Raw genomic sequence first — 13,719 nt, forward strand, 5'->3', positions numbered from 1 at the left:
CTGTGAAAAAACAATGACAAAAGCAAGAGGGAAAATGGAAGAATTTCAGCAAATACCTAGTGGAGGCAAGGAAAAACGTACTATTTGTTGGTTTACACAGTGGCTTTATGCCAAGTGTAGGTTTTATATGTCGCGATTTGAATGTGGAAACGTTCTTACGCAACATTTCTGTGTGTACGCACCGTTTCTACATGAGGCCCCTGGTGATTAATAGTCTTTATGTGAGAAGTGTCAAATTCCATACACCACAAAATTACGAAACAATGCCACTAAGAATGAGTGCTTATGCTGTAGGAAGTTACCACAAATCAGGGGTAGAGCCCTGCGCCCTTGGCACATCATTCGTAATGAGGCTACTAATAGTTCATAACTGAAATAAAAGCAGATGTACGTGTGACAAAAGCAACACAGACTTTTGCAAATATCAAAAATAATGTCCTTTATTACAAATAAAAAATGTGTAAGTGAAGAACATTCAGATACCTTAAAAAATGGAGGTCAAGCAAAATCCAATCAGACCCGTGTCTACACACACAAAAACAAACCAAATACTCAAAACCGTAAAAACTGTGGTACTCTTTACACATTCTGCATTTCAGAAGTCTGCAGGATTGAAAAAAATGCATGACGAATAAAGCGGTTTCTTCAAGAATTCACTGTAAGAAAAACCTTGCAAAAGTGTAAATGTAAAAAAAAATATTTAACAAAGTTCCTCCCTGAACTTGCCAACACAAACAAACTTCTTTCTTTCTCCTTCTTCAGTATGTAATTGGAAGGTTCTCTCCATGCATCTTCGGTCCATCTGCATTGCTCCCAACTAACCGCTACGGCCCGACGACTGACCCGCCCACTCTAGCGTTCACTCCCGCTTTTTTTTTTTTTTTTTTATATACAGCCGTAGGTTCTTTAGCGGCCGATCGCCAGTGATGCTCTAGGCGGGAAATCCCCATTCTGATTCACGTAGTGTGCTAGCTACGCTTAAGTCTCGTTGACCTCCGCAAAAATTACTATAACATTTGTTACTTTCGTGCGCGCGCGCTCGCTCGCTCGCTCGCAGCGCTGCCCCAGTGTATGTAGCACAGCAACTTGTTTCTTCGGCTTCTAGTCGAAGGTGACTGCTTAGTACCTGGTGCTTCATGTTAAGGTTGGCCACCCCGACGCGCTTTCCTCCAGGAAGGGCTGTCGGCAGCACTCTTACTGTCGCCCACTGATGTCGGTAATGCTTCCAGCGCGTGTCACGTACTCACCTACGTGCTACACTGAAGAAGAAAAAAAAAAAAACAAGCAAAGGTACGTGTAGCGTTTAACTATTTACAGACGAATGTGCCGACTGTGAATAGTTACACTTGGCTTGACTGCATCTATATTGGTGTAGTGCAAAGGCACAATACCACAAGTGGGGACAAGAGTGCTTTATCCACCACATCCGTGCCTTATCTTACTAACAGACAGGTTTATAGCTACTTTTAACAATGAAGTTCTTTTATTAAAAGTTAACAGGAGAGTTGATAAATGCTGGAAAGATTAAGTTTTTTTAATCCTTTGTTTATTGTTTTGCCAAATGTGACAGTGTGGTTTGACAGATGTGGGCTCTCACTGATTTTACAAGGCCACATAATGAAGTCCTGTTCTGCATTACATTATTTTTAGTAATTCACTTAATTAGTCCACCTCCTCTTTTCTGTTTGTCATTGCGTACAATAATACATGGGTTTTGATTATTGGGTGGTCCTTATGAAGCATGGGGTCCTGGAGGGCTAAAACGCTGCAGATTTTCGTTTCAGCCAGTTTTCTAAATAGAAGTCAATGTTTGCTTCCAATGAAACTTAGTATTTAATTATTTGGCTTGTTAGTGTTTTTATTCTGTCTAGACAAAGAAAAAATTTGAAAATACCTCATGACGCATTTACACAGGTTTAAATAGGGCCACGTTACTGGAAAAGCTGGCAGTTTCAATATAATTTCCACCTCGTTATTACATGCTGGCAGAGTAAGATAATAGGAAATGAGTAAACAACAGTGCTGCTGTTTGAAATCTAAAGTAATCAGTTAAAAGTTCTGAATCGTAACATGTAAATTAACTAAAGATAAGCTCACAAAAATAAATTGCTCTAGCAGTAAATGCATGGGTTCTAATTAAGAAATTGAAGTGAAACAAAATCGGCTACTGCAGCCATCTACAGTAGGTCTGTGACTGAGGACCCCTGTTGTGATTTGAGCCACTGCAACCATCCAGGACTGTAGCTATAAGGACCCCTGTTGAAAGGAGAGCCACTGCAGCCATATTGGACTGTATCTGAGGACCCCCTGTTATGTGGTGAGCCACTGCAGTCATGAGGACCCCTGTTGAAAGGCGAGTGATGTCCTCACATGCACTTACTGTAGATGTTTTGAAAGGAAACGAGATCAAGTAATCCCACTGGCAGGCACTGTGTTATACAGATTCAGTCAACAAAGCATTTGTCTGTTACATGTTACAGCAAGCCTCTACTGCGAAGAAAATAAACTCCAAAAATACCAAACACTTTCCCTATGTTAGGCCAACAGCTGCATCCATTACAGAGAAAGTTCTCATTTTAAATTGGATGAAAGTCAGTGGAATATTGAGCTAGAATTTAAATGTAGATACAAATATAGAGGAGAAAGTAACTAACAGATAAAGAGTGAGAACTGAGTAGTGGATGGGATCCAACTCTTTGTGGCTCCATTAGAATAAGCAGATTTTTAAAAGAATGAATATTCTGTTTGCCTTCATTACATTTATTACCAAAGGCTGACACGCTGCAGGACCTGTGGCATGGTTTCCGACTTGCTTTCAAAAGTGGCTAATTTCATTTTGCTTTCTTTACATTTAGTTTGGGTCAGGGAATTGATTTTGTTGTTCATTTGTTTCTAGATTTCAAAGTGTCAAGGTTTGTTACTTTATTTTTTGCCCAAAAATAGTTCCATGAATTACTGATTTAAATGCTTGAGTAAACGCTTTTGGGCTTCTATTACTACTATACTAAAACTATATCAATCACACCCATGATAAAGCAGGTCAAGTTATACTGTGCCTTTTAAAGTGCCTGGAAATGGTCACTACTGTGGGAGTTGTACTGCAGCAGGTTTAAATGACAAATTTGTCCTTGCCGCTTCCTATTAGATATTTTAAAAATGGCAGCCACTGCACAGCTTACCTTAAAGATGGAAGACAGAATGGTAAATTAACAAAGCATTAACAAATGTGCAGAATGTTCTAGTATGTGACTGAATTTTACCTGTGCTCATTAAAGCTTCTATCCATCCACATTCTACAACTGCAGTATTTGGACTGCGGTCATAAGATCTATAAAACTACAGTCTCACAGAAGCCCAATGTACTGTATAATATACAAGTCTGGAGACAACCATAAGTGAATTGTGCTTCTAACTGGGTGGGAACAATTAGACAGCTCAGGGAGTGTGACATTTCTAAACCAATCCAATGCTTCATGAAGGTGGCACTCCAAGTAGGAGTGTTGACTTTGAACTGCAAAGAGCAAAAGTACTCTTGTTAACCTGGCAGCAAGCTTCTGTTTACGATGAACCATCTACAATCGAAAAGTCTCCTATTAAAAAAAAAAAAAAAACACGAAACAAACAAAAACATATTTGATATTTAAATGTGTGATGCGTGTGCAGAGAGCACATTGCATGTCTTAAAAAAATAAACACAACCCATTTTAAAAATAGAAACCTGATGCAAGGGAAAAACGTTTCTGTAGCATTGTGCGCTCTGTTGATCAGCGTTAACGATAGTGTACGAGTTGATGTATACTTGAAATAATTGGCAGCTACTGTATATTCATGAAAATATGAACTGCAAAATATGCATTTGAAGTACATGATGTGTTCACACTATGTCAAAAGGGCTGCCGTTACGAGAGCTATCAACGAAGAGCCAGATTTCTATACTCAACACACCCAAATCAACACATCTGCTGAATGACTCCAGTAAAAGCACGATGAGCCTGAACAGCATTCACCTCATGACTGCACATCTAAATGAACAATAGAAGAAAGTTAATATTCCTGTCTAATTGGAAATGCAAACATATTATAACAAATTAGCTACATCATTTTAACACATGGGATAGCCATAGACCACAACACTTCTCTAAACTATTTGCTGGTGTTATGTCATATAGTTATGAAGTAGTTAAAAATGATAGAAAAATATCGTACCAGACAGAGGCACTTCTCAAATGCATTGAGCCCAGTAGATGCGGTGGTCTACGTGTGTTTATCTGTCTGTTTGTTCATCTTCGCTGTCGCAGTGTTCATTACAATGTGCCTCGTGCTACTGAACTCCTGAATGGATTAACAGAAATCTCAGCTTTTTTTTCTTTCCTGTCAGCATCAAGTCTTTTGTTCAGTGTTTTTTGCTCTCTCGCTAAGGCCCCAGCAGCAGATTAAATTAAACATGCTGGAGAAAATGGGGGCAGGTGTTTTGGGAAGGTCTGTGGGTGCAGCCTTTGCAGCGCAGGATTTCACTGCCATTCATTACACATCTTTTAATGGGTGGTCCCTATATGTGTATTCTCGTTTGAGAATCACGTCTTTCCCTGCGAGACTAACAGAAGAACTAATGTTTTTTATCCTGAACTTCAAATGCCTTTTCCCACTCTTCAAGTAAGAACCGTGAGAGTTCCACAAGATGAATGTCTACATTTTGTTACAGAATAGTAGACCCACTAATTGATGATTTCAGCTTCGCGGAGGACACTACTGTTACTGTTTAAGGGTTTTTGACACCTTTAAGCTAATTTACAGTCACAGTGTCAGTTCCTTGATTTCTTAAAGTTTTTTCATGACTGCTTCATTATGAAAACAGAGTTATATCTGTATTTTCAGTGTGGTGACCAGTTCAACATCCTAAGTAGCTGAGAACTCCATAGCAGGTTGACACAAGGTGTATTTGAAGTGTAAGTTGTCAGGGTGTTTGAATATATTTTCTCAACATAAATGCCTTAAGTGTGAAGTGAAAGGTTACTGCATCACTTATGGGGCAAGGTCCATGTATTGATGTTTAGTAGGAAGCCAAAAAGAAGGATTTAAGGGGGTCCACGTTAGTCTCTGGGCTGGAGAGACAGATCAGAAGTACAGATAATGTGTTACTCAGGAATGCAGACGGATTATTGTTTCAAGCTTGGTTCTAGTAGTCCCATGTGGCTACTTATTTTTTTTATCCCAGGCTAATTATTAATTAGATACCAGTACCTGTAAATCAGGTAGCTTCTCCCTGTCTGCAATCTTAAGTTTCTAAGAAGTAGTTTTTACTATTCAGAAAGGTCAAGCACAATTACACTTTTTATTGGCTAACTAAAAAGGAGCCTGAATTGCCTCGAAAACTTCCTTATTGTAATTTTTTTTAGTTAGCCAATAAAAGATGGCATTTTGCTGGACTTCTCACTACATCCATAATGGTTAACATGGTACAACACTGTAGTACTACTATTCAGAAAGAAAATAATGCTGCTTTTAGCTGACAGTTTTTTCTTAACATTTATTCATTCAACTGCTAAGTCACTATTGGATTATTGGTAGCAGTACCCCATACCCAGCATCACTGGCAGCCAACGTAGACCTCCAGGATCTGAGTTTGACACTCCTCACTTATATAATGTTCATACTCGCCCTTATTACATCTTAAAGTTCAGACTAGCTCCACTGCTTGTATGCTGATTATATTTAAAAAATGTAAGATTGCTTATAGAAAAAGAGACTTACCCGTCTTTCGGCATGAAAACATCCATTTTTTGTCCACCTGAGTTAAATCTGCTATATGCCTTTTAAACTTTTTCTTCTTTTTGAAGTACAAACTCCAACCCAATACTGTAAATGTTAAAAGGCACACCCCGATCACAGAGACAATTGCAATTCTTTCAGTTGTCCAACACCAACAGCCAGTGGACTTCTCTGAACCGTTAGGTTCACTGCTTTTGTCTGACCCAGAGCTAGATATGTTCTCAATGAGCTTGTCATTCTGTAAACCTGAAAGCAGATACAGAAAGGGGTGTCATTTATAAAGCTGTTTCAACCAAAATTCTCTTGTGAGCAATATTAAAATCAAATTAGCTTTCTTGCAGTGACCTGGAGAAGGCCAAGGGGCTACATCAACAATTTTTAATAAAGAGGGGGATGCTTGTCACTGCAGGAAAGAAACATTTTCAGAATGAACCAGACATACCTGGAAACTGAATAAATCCAACATCTAATACATGTCAATAACACTGAGAACCCTGGGTGGATGGGAGGAATTATTAATGCTAATTAATGTTGATCACCTTTTTTTGCCAAAGCATTATTCACAGCAAATTTGCTGCATTTGCGTTTGCCCTTGTTTATTGAATGACTTACTGATATTTATGGGTGATTCAGGAGAACGTTTTTTCTCCAGTGCCCCATAATGCTTTGCAAGGCCAGTGCAACATCCCCCGGAGCTGTAACAGCCAACATTGTATGGGACCGCCCCATGGTTACATAATGCTGATCATTTGCATTACAGACTCTGTGCGACTTAGTGGTAGAATAGATAAGTAAATAATGCAAGTTCTCAAAATTTTATTTTTTATGATACATATACAGCATAAATAACCAGTTATCTCTGCTTGCCACCAAATGTGCAGGTCAAACTTTTAGTTCTACTTTGGTATAACATAACGAGGCATACGCCCCACACATGCAAAATTAACTACATGGAGATAAAAAGCAAACCTTGAAGTAGCCTAAACCACCACCCCCCACCCCCCTCAATACAAGAGACTCTATGGAAATAATAACAAAAGATTTATTGATATTTACAAGACATTTCTATGTTTTTGATAGAAGAACACATGCAAAGCTTTAGCACAGACAATTTGCAGAGCCTTCAGCACAACTTCAAAAACACAGAACGAGCCAGCGGCTTTCGTCATGATACGCCACGTTGAATTTTATGTCTTTAAAAGATCTATGTATTTTTTTCTAGCTTTTGACTATGATTTCATCATTTCCGAAAAAGTGCTTCAACTACTGCTTCAATTTATGGAGTAGGAAGAACAACAATAAATGGTACAAAATGTGATGCCGAGAAAATTGAAAAACGTATCAAAAATGGAAACTACTGACGGTAATGTTATTCTGTATTAATGTTAATGTTCTTCTGTCTTCTGTTGTATTATGCTTTGTTAATATATTGTGATATGTAGGCAGCTTGTGATGTGCTGAGCAGGAGCAGAAAGGGTGGAATGAATGTTGTAAGTGATGGGACTGGGTGAAGGGATTCTGTTCTTTAAGGGGCCAACATGCTTCTTAGGAGATGAGAACAGACAGGAGAAGTTAGGAGAAAAAGGAAGGTGTGGCGGAAAAAAGTTATAAGTAGGGAGTTAAGAATGTAAATAGCAGGAGATGCACTGATTGGTAGGGAAAGCTTTCTTTTATTGTTTTCGGAGGTGTGCTCCATAACCCAGATAACAGAGTATAAGACAAGGCACCATTTGTTATGGAACGAAGTCTAGAAAACGTAGAAAGCTTCAGTACCTCTGAGTTGTATTTGCTTATTACGCTGGTCGTTTCAATATTATACGAGTTAATTAATTTTATTAATACTATATTATAATTCATTAATATACAGTAGCATTATTTTATAAAAAAAATTGATAATTTCCTAAACTAATCTACTGCATATAATTTTTAAAGTAGCTGTTCTGTTATCTGTCTTTTCTCTTATTTTTCACAGCCTTGATCCTGACCCCTGACGGATAATGGAGGTTTTACTGTACTTGTTTCTTACCAGAACTTATGCTGTGTGACATATAAACAGAGTATAAATCTTTAAAAAAAGGTCTATCGTTTACTAAGCAGCAATTTCAAATGTGTCTTTAGCTTTTCTTTTTCCAATTAAAAATATAAGCTGCTACATTTAAACAAGCTCACTATCCAAACTCAAGCAGTATCTGTTTTAATTTCAAGGACAAAATAAAGGTCTGAATTCCTTAATGTAACTTTTCTTGCTGTTTGTCAAATTGCACAGGACGACTTCCACGGTTACTTTTTTTTTTTTAATTCCAGCTTATTACTCTAATTTCTTTAACGTAAAGGTTAATGTAGCAATCACCTTTTGTTCACTGATAAAACAAGCTTCCATTTGTGACTATTTGTTTATACTGCAGGAGGTTTACTGCAAAAGATAAAAATATAAGCACTAGTGATAAGCAAACCCTGTACTGTGGGTCTGCCAAAGTCACTGAAATGATCAAGATCTTTGCCAAACTTTGTGAAATGCATTGAAGTCTGTGAGAACTAGTTTTGAGTGGATTAGAGTTAATGATTAGAATGCAGTAGTCTTTTATATATCCCTGAGGGCTAGGAAAGTGTCTGCCAGCTATGCTGGACCAATTATGGTGGCCACATATGTGATCTGAGCTGTGAGGCAGTTATAGTGACCAGTGTTTCTCTGTGTCTCAAATGACAAAAGATGCAGAGCAGATGGAACAAATACCACAAATAGCATACAAGAAATGGTGACAAACTTGCAATAAATAAATAAAAAATATAGTTGATCATTGCAGTTACAGATTTCCCATGTTGGGGCACAAATTGGCCATGCCACAGAGCAGTGGTGTGGGACTGGCTTATTCCATTTTTTTTTTATGTGGCTTTAGGCACACCGGAAATGTCTATTTTATTTCCAAATTATCTGTGCAGATACTTTCATCAAGAAGAAAAAAACGTCTTGTAAATTGTAATAAATCTTCTGCTTTTATTGTTTCGAAGTGTGAACTAGGTTTTCTCTAAAGGGGGCAGGTGAGGCTTCTTTAAGACTTGTTTTGGGATAAAAGCTGAGTGCACATGCAGTGCTGTGCTGTCATCTCATAGGGATAAGTATAACCAATCTGGTGGTAGTACTCCTAATATTCTCATTATGGTCAGCTAATGTACCCCTCAAATGAAATTACGGCACTTTTTTTTTTATTTTATTAAATACATGCAGGATGGAAATCTAAGGGGTTGAAACAACCATGAGCAGAAGAGTGGGGTTTTCCTCTTTGTGAAACGAGTGTGGTTACAGATGGGAAAATATTGCATTGCACTATCAAGTGCAATGGGGCTTTTATTTTACTTTCATTGTGTTCTTGTGACTGAGTGATGACCACTTTAGCAAAGATCTTACAGTAAGCATGAATGTAAGTTCTGCTTGTGGCTGCTACAGCTCTGTGATGCAAAGCATAATGTGGCGCTTGGAAAAAAATGTATGCCTAAGCAAGCATAAAAATTTCTACAATAATCGGAAGTACCTAGGTTGGTAACTTCACAAACTGCCATCATTGGTTCTTATTGTGTGTTTATTGTTCTCCATTACCTCAAGATAAAAGCTAAACTAAAAACACTGGCAAGATCAGTGAGGATGAAATAAAGATCATACTTTATAAATGATGTCTTATGGTTGCCTTATTCAACACTTTTTTTTAAAATAGATAGATAGATAGATAAATACTGAATACATTTTAAAAATGACTGTCAAATACAAAACCTTAACTGATGAAACTGTACCTTTATAGTTAATATACATGTTAAATAAAAAAATAACCAGTTGATTTTTAAGGATGTCAGGCATAGTTGTTATCCCTCTCCTTTACATTTTAGTTTCCCTCCCAAATCCCAAAGGCTTAGTTTTGATTATAGAAGAATTTCAGAGGAAAATGTGATATTTAAAAAATATATATAAATATAAATATATATTTTGTTGTACAATTAACTAATGTGACAAATTAAGAGTGTCTTAATTTCCTTTGGTACTGCCACCACCCCTTCACACATATTTTGCTCTTGATTTGTAATAAATGTCTGAGATGTTACATTTAACATAATATGACCTTACAAAAGACACAATAAAAAAAAAAAAAAATCACTTACTTGGTTTTGTAACAGACCTAATGGGCTTTGGACCACAAACGTTGTCAGCGCTGGTATTACCAAAGGCTATCACTGTCAAGTTCTTGGCAAGGCAGTTTGTGTGGGGTTTACAAGTGGCAGTGCTTGATGTTACATCCGAGTATGCATTTACACACCGCTTGCACATAACATTTGAGACATTAGTGCCCGGTTTGTATACTCCATGGCCAGGGAAGCATGGTCGGTGCCTGACGCACTCGCTGTCCAGCAAGTATGCATTGTCTTTGCATTTGCACTCCCGTTTCTGTGTCCTTGTACATGGCAACCTTTCCTCTTCATACTTTCCACAAGGTTTCCGGCAAGCTAAGCATTTCTTCATGTTTGAAGGGTAATCCATGTATGTCTCGCTTTCACAATCCCCACATTCAGTTTCTTTATCTGTAGTGCAGTCATTTACAACTTTTTGCCCGGCTGAGCATTTTCTGCAGTGAATAGTTATGCCTGCATTGTCTTTAATTGTGTACATGTCTGCTTCTGATTCAAAACTTGGCTGAACTTGGATGAAGAGCATACCCAGAAGAAGTTCCTGCAGAAAAGACACAAACCTCTTAAAACAATATCAATCAGAGTAACCCAGCAGAACTTGAGCAGAAGCCTCAATACCCGAAGCACTTGTTTGTAAAGAGAAAAGTGAGAGCCCACAGCAAAACATCCAGTTATGGTGTTGAAGATATAACCATTGAACCATTTAAAAGAACTGTAACTTAGAGACTTGGGTCAGTTAAACTCTAGCTAACCAAATAAAACTGATGACTCATTTTTCTTATTTTGTTTTTAGCAAATCATGGCTTACTAAGTATAGATGCTTGCAGGAAGGAAATTTATTATACAGTGTGTTTGTGTGTGTGCATGCCTGCATGTGTATAATGTAGGGTTTAGAGCTAGAAAGTACACATTATGAGAATGATTTGAGAGTCCAAATAGTATGACCAGGCAATTTAATATATAAAAGGGCCAGTTACAAGTTATATACTCCATGGCCAGAGTTGCTGGTGCCCGACACTCTCACTGTACAGCTGGATAGCTGACGCATACCTTGGGTTGTTGTGATAAAAGGTCTGAGGCACAGTGTAGTTTTTAAATAAATAACTGCATCCTGTGAAGTGCAGGCTCCAATCGGGTGCAGGTGTTGGGGTTCTTGTACGTGAAAATGCGAACACATCAGTCAGGTGCCTCATTCACACCTCAGAGTGAACAAAACACCACATCTGCGTCCAATCAGGAAGAATAAAAAGGAGCCTACATGGCAAAGGGGGGATAAGAAAGAAAGATCAAAAAAGGAAGACATGGAGGTTAAAGGAATGGAGAGAAAGGCAGGAATGGGACAGAGCCAGTGCGACACAGAAGGGAAGCCGGCAAACAGGAAAGTGAGCACCAGGGAAATAAGCTCAGCATGTGGTTGAAGGAGCTGAAAGTTGTTCTTGCTAAGCAGCCTGTGAGCAGAAGTGACCAAACTACTTCAGGAGGACTCCCCAGCAAGGCCAGCGAATGACAACAGGAACTAGAAGGAGTACAGCTCAGTGCAGCACACTGTTCATGCTAATGGTTCTGAGTAAGATCAAAGGTTGTCTGCACCTCCTGGTTGATGTCTCCTTGTGCTGGGGAGCTGTCAGATTTTTAAAAAGCAGCACAGAGGCTCTTGAGTTTTTAAAGAAAATTTTCACCCTTGTGTTTTAACCTCGCTTTATGGAGACATTTATTTGGAGATTTTCACAGATTTTATGGATTATTTATTTATTGGAACAATTTGAATCACTGCATTTTTGGACACTGTTTATTGTTTGCTTTTAGTAAAAGCACTGGCCCATTTTTTTGTGTTCTCATTTGCCCGGCTCACCTCAGTACACGACTATCGACAGTTATGGGTTGAGAAAGGCCCCCGATGCAACAAGACAGCATGCAGCGAACCCGGACCATCACAGTGGGCTGTGTGAAATGGCCAAGAGTGTTATGATGATATATTTTTCCCATATCGTTCAATATCAGCAATTATTATATTAACTTCAAGTCTGAACAGTATTCTGAGCCCCAAATAAACCAAAAAGCTTATTATTTAAGCTGCACGTTTATCTTAAATTACCTAATTCAGGAGTAAAAATAATTTAAATTGAGTGTAAGCAATAAAAGAGGTACAGCATATTAGCATTATAAAGTGAACAATGGGGGCGTGAGTGAGATATGAACAGCAATGTTGGGTTTAGTGGTTGTTTGCACAATACATTGCAGCTACTTACCTGTAGTTAGAATAGGAACGGACAGGACATAACAATCCAACAATAAAAATTGCAAAGAAGGTGACGTCTCGTGCCTCACTGCAACTAAAAATGTTGGTGTTTTAGCAAGATGGCAAAGATTTGATAGTTTTGTGAAGAAATGACAGGCTGACTTCACTCATGCCACTGCTGCCACTTTTTATAGCATCATAGGTGCCAGGGTTGGTCACCATTCTGCACCTTACCCAACTACTACCTCACCTTTACACAATGTTTTTGATTTGTTTCTACTGTGTTGCTTGCTGTATGTGGAGAGAAAATGCATTTGCATTGCCACTCATGTAAAATGTGTTTTTTTTTGTCTCAGCCATTTTTGACAGGATAGCATAAGCTGGATCATAATATGATCCAAGCTCTCAAAACCTGCTAATGTCTTTGACAGATGTGCTCCCTTAATATTATCACAGGAAATGACAGGCATTGTTTGTGGTACTGCATGGGACATATTGTAGAAAGGCTGGTAGATCATCATCCACTAGTACAAAGACGGACGTTTCCCTTCATTAATTTTGTGGCATCCAGAGTGTCCACCTCAGCTTCAGAGACTAGTTCATGGGTAATAGTAGTGAGAGCCAGAAGGTCAGCATATAAAGCCAGGGATATGGAGTCATAGTCGTGGAGCTGGAAATAATTATTTAATTTACCGGAGTTGGGAAAAATTAACCGACTACCATTAAATATACAATGTAATCTATACTAATAAAAGGCAAAGCCCTCACTCACTCACTCACTCACTGACTCATCACTAATTCTCCAACTTCCCGTGTGGGTGGAAGGCTGAAATTTGGCAGGTTCATTCCTTACAGCTTCCTTACAAAAGCTGGGCAGGTTTTATATCGAAATTCTACGCGTAATGGTCATAACTGGAAGCAGTTTTTCTCCATTTACTGTAATGGAGATGAGCTTCAACGCTGTGGGGGCGGAGTTTCGTGTGACATCATCACGCCTCCCACGTAATCACGCAGTACATAGAAAACCAGGAAGACCTCAAAAAAGCGCTCAAGAAAACATGCATTATATAATTGAGAAGGCAGCGAAACAATAAGAAGCGAGCGAGTGACATATAATACCATATTCATGAGTTCTGCTACTTCGGAAACAAAGCACGATGTAAACCTACACTTTAAATTAAGTTCATACACAGGCTGCGCTGGCGCTTGTAATTTAGTGCCTGCCCATATAAGGCCGTCCGTCAGCGCAATCCAATAGCAAACTGCCACGGGTAAATATTCACGGGTGAAGGACTGTGCTTATGGAGAGGAAGATGAGATGGTCAGGGTGGTGTTTGACACAAACTCAGCTTAAACTGCGAGAGAAAGTTTTAAGTGCCAGGACTAAGGTAACATTAAATAAAGCTATGGACATAGCACGAGATGGCACCAGCACAGCTGGGAACCTTCGATGCAAGTACACCGAGTGGCTCACGTGAACTGACGCAGTGCACAGATAAAAGCAACAGTTCCAAAAGCGCTGAACAAAACCAATTACA

General features: G+C 38.7%; 1 protein-coding gene and 1 long non-coding RNA gene across 3 annotated transcripts in view; one reads left to right on the forward strand and one right to left on the reverse strand.

Moving 5' to 3' along the window:
- LOC120532594 (tumor necrosis factor receptor superfamily member 1B-like) overlaps window positions 1–13,719 on the reverse strand; it is a 44,103-nt gene that overhangs the window by 11,929 nt on the left and 18,455 nt on the right. The window contains exons 1-3 of one of the 2 annotated variants that reach the window (XM_039758736.1): window positions 10,993–11,160; window positions 9,919–10,483; window positions 5,752–6,015 (exon numbers count right to left, since the gene is read on the reverse strand). In XM_039758736.1, the coding sequence (XP_039614670.1) occupies window positions 5,752–6,015; window positions 9,919–10,468 (814 nt within the window). In that variant the 5' untranslated portion in view covers window positions 10,469–10,483; window positions 10,993–11,160. Of the gene's footprint in view, window positions 1–5,751; window positions 6,016–9,918; window positions 10,484–10,992; window positions 11,161–13,719 lie in introns of those variants that run through there. The other variant, XM_039758735.1, reaches the window with a different exon arrangement.
- Window positions 574–8,066, forward strand: LOC120532598. The gene is made up of 3 exons (XR_005634324.1): window positions 574–1,290; window positions 6,992–7,132; window positions 7,742–8,066. It is a non-coding gene; the product is annotated as an uncharacterized LOC120532598 (long non-coding RNA).

The sequence above is a fragment of the Polypterus senegalus genome, chromosome 7 (genome assembly GCF_016835505.1).
Source record: "Polypterus senegalus isolate Bchr_013 chromosome 7, ASM1683550v1, whole genome shotgun sequence".
In the NCBI taxonomy this organism is placed as follows: Eukaryota; Metazoa; Chordata; class Cladistia; order Polypteriformes; family Polypteridae; genus Polypterus; species Polypterus senegalus.